This window comes from Cibotium barometz, chromosome 4, assembly GCF_041138505.1.
Source record: "Cibotium barometz isolate CiBa-2024 chromosome 4, ASM4113850v1, whole genome shotgun sequence".
NCBI lineage: Eukaryota > Viridiplantae > Streptophyta > Polypodiopsida > Cyatheales > Cibotiaceae > Cibotium > Cibotium barometz.
In genome coordinates, this window is record NC_141049.1 from 23,812,136 (window position 1) to 23,817,488 (window position 5,353).

General features: G+C 45.7%; 1 protein-coding gene across 1 annotated transcript; it reads left to right on the plus strand.

Moving 5' to 3' along the window:
* The first annotated feature begins 940 nt into the window (after window positions 1–940).
* On the plus strand, window positions 941–4,794 carry LOC147639059 (uncharacterized). The gene is made up of 2 exons (XM_086786962.1): window positions 941–1,913; window positions 2,017–4,794. The coding sequence occupies exons 1-2, from the start codon at window positions 1,524–1,526 to the stop codon at window positions 4,468–4,470; spliced, it is 2,844 nt and encodes a 947-aa protein (XP_086643088.1). The 5' UTR covers window positions 941–1,523; the 3' UTR covers window positions 4,471–4,794.
* Window positions 4,795–5,353: the final 559 nt, after the last annotated feature.

Here is a 5,353-nt window from a genome sequence, read left to right on the forward strand (position 1 = left end):
TTGCTAATGAAGGTCATTAGCAAAGGGCCCAAAAGATGTCCAAAGGTTTCCTAATGTTTTTAGATGGTTGTTTTTTATTTCATTTTGAAGCCTGTTACATTAAGACATTCTTTTTTCATCTCTTACAAAAGGGTGAAATCTTGATTTCATTGGTGATTTGCATGAGTTTGAAGCCCAAAAAGGACTTAGATTTCATTACTTTAAGCCAAGAAATAGCTTAGAAGTTGTAACTAGGAGTGGAATCCACTTCAAAAACATGAGCATTAAGCTCCATTAGGTGTGGACTAGAGTGGGATAGTTAACTTACACTAACACACTCACACACTTCACACAAGTGTTCGGGAAACTATTTCACCTAAAACTTATACAATTCAGGTTTCTAATATTAATTTTATCATTTCGATTCCCAAAATGGGCTTCAAATTTTAGGCTTGAATTATTATGATTCTTCTCTTAAGTCCCAAGTTTGAACAACTAGTCCCGGTAAGGATGAAGGCCTTGAGGCTTTGCTCGGTGCTGGTGTGGTGCCAGTTCCAATGCCGGTGCGTGCTCGAAAAAACCACATTTTTCAACCAATGAAAATAAGGACAACACTTAAATCTATCCAATTTTTGTTTCCAAAATCTCTACTAAATGCTGGTTTTACAAGTAAAATATTTAAAAAATCATTCCTTAAAATAAAGGCTACTTAAAATCTCATCCACTTTCTCTTAATTTTGGCCAGTAAAAATACACTAGAATGCCCTCCCATGGGGTCACAAAACCCCTTAGTGATGGGATCAACCGTGGAAACCTGGCCTCGTCTCACGGGCAAGGCCAACGAGGGTTGTTAGATCTTCGGCACCTTTTTGTAACAAAAATGCAAACTTGGGCCAATTTGGAAAGTAGACCAGCACAGGCTTAAGAAGGATTCGAACCTAGGTTGCCACGTGATCCCTTTATATGCATTCATGCTCTAGACTGACGACCGTTAAGCCTTAAGCTTATCCCCCGGGGGCAGTCCAACCGACCGATAGCTATCCTCCGGCCAAGATCGGTCAGGACAGCCCTAAATTGCGAAGCCCGATGGGTCTTTATTAACCCGCGGGAAATAAGATTGCCTTTTTTTTCCCTTCATGTGCCGACAACCTGAATCCTGACTTGAACAACTAGTGCTCGTAAGGATAAGGGCCCTGGGGCCTGCACGGTGTGTCGACTGGCTCTAGGTAGGGCCATGCAAAAAAGGCTTTTATCTCTGCTTGACCATAGTTAAGGTCTTATCAGCCAACTGTGGACACAGTCCGTCCCTCAGCACGGGGTCTTTAGGCCCCGGTCCCCTACAAGTTGGAATGTTGTAAGTCGTTGAGAGTCTTCTGCTCCCTGCACGAGTGAAGACCGGTCACCGCCCTGCGGTAGCATCATGCTTAACTATTAGCTTGCTGAGAGAGAGAGAGACAGAGACAGAGAGAGAGAGGAGATTCTTAGGGTTAGGAGATATTAAGTTGAAACTGCTGGAATTTTAGATCAAGCTGCAAGCCTTACGGATGGCAAAGCGCATGTGGATGTTGATGCTGGCATGCACGGCGATGCAGAGCTGCTGCCTAATTTGTTGCAGCGCCGTAGCGGTTAATAATACAGTGGGCAACAGCGGTGATCGGCGTTGCAAGGAGACTCAGAGACAGGCACTGCTGGAGATTTGCCACAACGTGGGCTTCTACAACCTGGATGCAACCTTGTGTAACGACACGAGGAGCGGCACGGACTGCTGCGACTGGCCAGCCGTCTCGTGCAACACGGCTGGTCTCGTCGTGTCGCTAGACCTGAGCTCGCTAGATTATATATACGGGCCCGATCCTGAAAAGAGCTTCAGCTTCAACGCAAGCCTTGCATCCGTCCCTTGGCCTGTGCCGCTGGCCAAGCTCGGGTCTCTGCAGGTGATAAAATTAGTGTAATTATGATAAATTGTGCCGTCATGTTTGTCCTCCCCCACTACTCACCCTTATCTTCTTCTTCGTGTTGCAATTGATGATAATCTAGGTGTTTAGAGCTTCGGATGCGAATTTTCAAATTCCTCTGCCCCCGGAAATTGGATTGCTTTCTGAGTCCCTCACCACACTTGACCTTTCCTCGAGTGATTTACGCCCTCCTCTGCCTTGGCCAGCGCTCGGAAACCTTTCCAAGCTCACCCACCTCGACCTCTCCGGCCAGGATATCCTTTCTGGGGCCGAGCTTTCATGGCATCTTTGCAACCTAACACACTTGCAGTACCTCGACCTTAGTCAGAATGGAATCGGAGGCTCCATCCCATCTTGTCTAAGCAACTCGCTCCCGCAACTCTCTGTTCTACGTCTGTTTTCCAACCAGTTGTTGGGCGGCATTCCAGACGGGTGGAACTCAAGCTCCCTCCTCCTACTAGATCTGTCTTACAACTTTCTCTCTGGCAACATCCCGCATTCGCTTGGAGAGAACATGCATGCTCTGCAAGGACTGGGTCTACAGAACAACCACCTCACAGGCAGCATACCAGAAAACATCGGCCATCTGCTGCAGCTCACTGAACTCTTTCTAGGAACCAATGCACTCACAGGCCACATCCCAGTAAGCATCTGCAACCTCACCCAACTGTTGAATCTGGAATTGTCAGAAAACTTCCTGAGTGGCACAATTCCTAGAGAATTGGGCAGAGATTTTCATAATCTAGTGCAGGTGACCAACCCGATTGGAAACCTCTCTTCCAGCCCCTTGCTAGGTCCAGCTACATCTGACTGGGAATGGGGAATCCATTTCCACTCAAACAGTCTAACAGGTGATTTACCCTGGTCCCTGCTTACATGTGGCATTGAAATTCTGGACGTTTCATGGAATCACCTGAGCGGAAGAGTGGTTGCAGATGAGTACAAGACTGGCAATACCTCCAACCTTTATTCCTTGAGTCTCTCCTCCAATAGGATGACAAGCGATATGCTTTCTTGGATTTCACATTTTACTTCTCTCCAAGAGCTAGACCTGTCTTCTAACTATCTCACAGGCCCTATTCCTTCTTGGCTGTGGCATCTGGCTGCCCTCTCAAACATCAATCTTTCTATGAACAGGTTCAGTGGAGGTTTAGCCCTTGCAAGAATGTGTACAATGCCTTTTGTGGATGTTCTAGATGTTTCCCACAACCAGTTGGAAGTTCTCATGAACAGCTTTGAGGGCGCCTCATACAACATGAGCTGTAGACATTCCCTCGAAGAGCTGGATGTCCACTCAAACAATATATCTGGGGAAATCCCTTGGCCTTTCCTTACCAATATCACAGGGGCGGTCTCTCTCTTTTTTTCTCATAATAGCTTCACGGGTGCTATTCCGGAAACCATTGGGAGTATAAAGATTTACGAGATGGATCTTTCTCACAACAATCTCACAGGAAGGATTCCCTCGTCGCTAGGGAACACAAGCTTTGCTTATTTGCATCTTTCCGATAATGCGTTCTCAGGTGAGATACCATCAACTCTTTGCTCGCCCGTTGATCTGGCAAATGCGAAAAGTATTAAGCTGGACAGCAACCTTCTGAGCGGCCCCATTCCGGAGGGGATGGGAAGCTGCAAGCTGCTGGTAGTGTTGGACTTGGCTCATAACATGCTGGAGGATAGGCTTCCAGCGTGGATTCAGCAGATGCAATATCTGCGTGTACTGAGTCTGGGTTCTAATCGGTTTTCTGGCCCTTTTCCCAGCACTGTGTGGAACACAACCCAGCTTCAGATCTTGGACCTCTGTTGCAACAATTTCTCTGGAAGCATTCCTGCCGGGAGCCTCGCGCTCTTGAATGGCTTCCGCCACAACTCCAGAACTGTCAACCAGCCTTCTAGTTCTGACACCCTCTACAATGAGAGCATCACGATAAATGCCAAAAGCGAAAGCCTTCCATTCACATACATCCTCACAGCCACCGTGTCTCTGGATCTTTCCAACAATGCCCTTGTGGGCAGCATCCCTCCAGAGCTGTCCTCCCTCAGTGGCTTGGTCTTCTTGAACCTGTCCAACAACCACTTCACAGGACCCATTCCGGAAAGCATGACCAACCTAACACAGTTGAACTCATTAGATGTATCAGGCAATGATTTGGTGGGAGAAATACCGGTGGCCTTGTGCTCCCTCACATTTCTCAGTTTTGTGGACGTTTCTCACAACCAACTGACGGGCCCCATCCCTCAGTGCAACCAGTGGAACACTTTCACACAGAAGCAGTTTCTTGGCAATGAGGGGCTGTGCGGGCCTCCTCTCCCAGCTGCATCCTCCTGCCTAAACAGCACAGGAAACTCGACCAGTACTACTCACTCATCCTCGGCTGAAGGTACAGATGGTGGGGATAATTTTCTTGACACCTTCATCCCAATCTTCGTAGGCTTCTGCATCAGCTTTCCAATCTGTTTGGCCATTACCATGCTTTGGCGGCCTGTAAGTCATCCTATCTCCAAAGCCTCTAGGTGGATTCTTGGATATGCCTAAGTAGCCTAACTGCAGATTTGCCTTGAGTTGTTGTAATGGCACTCCTGTGTATGGTTCACACCCATGCTCATTTACCTACGTGCACATAGGTTCATGCACCCGATACCTATCACTGCATAACAACCTACTTCACCTATATATAGACACCAGGTTTTAGAAAAAAAAAATCCTCAACCATATGTAGATCCTCCTCATTACAAGGGGAGGCAGTACTGGAAAATTTGAGAAAGTTGGTTCCTTTTAACCGGTCAAGTTCCCTTCTTTCTAAATTGTAGCAAGCAAATAATATTTTTCCTATAAATTACAATGACTTATTCCTTTCAATTGGAGTTTGCAAAAGTATACATAAGAAAGCTCACAAAGAGTTTTGAACTTATATGACCATGTGGCATGTAAGCTCGTTGTATCATCCTTGATAACGCTCTTTCAAAGATGAATAAACTTGTATGCAGGCCTTGAACCCCAAACTAACCAAAATGGCTAGACTCCTCAAACTAACCAAAATGGCTAGACCACTGACATATCATCATTAACAACAAGTGCAAAATTACCTTAAGTTTTAGATAATACATTCATGTCAGGCTGAGGACAATAAACATAAAATTGCTTATCTCGTTTCTAACAAAACTTTCAATTGTTGTCACATCATCAATTTTCTTCTCGAACATGTGACTTAAAGTAGTTAGTCCTCTCAATATGTCTGCTATAAAATGCAAGCAATAAACACACTCAAAGTCGGATATTTCATTATAAATATGCAATGCATCTTGCTACTCCTTGCACATGGTAGAGAAGGAAGGCTAAATTTCAAAAGCAAATTTGGAACTTTCACTATCAAACCTCCAAGGCTCGATGGGCAACTTGCAAGCCGTTGTGGAATCTA

Excerpts from the sequence above, each read along its gene's own strand:
- LOC147639059 (XM_086786962.1), top strand. The coding sequence starts at position 1,524 with ATGGCAAAGCGCATGTGGATGTTGATGCTGGCATGCACGGCGATGCAG. Across the intron at positions 1,914-2,016 it reads CCAAGCTCGGGTCTCTGCAG|GTGTTTAGAGCTTCGGATGC; the intron begins GTGATAAAATTA and ends ATGATAATCTAG.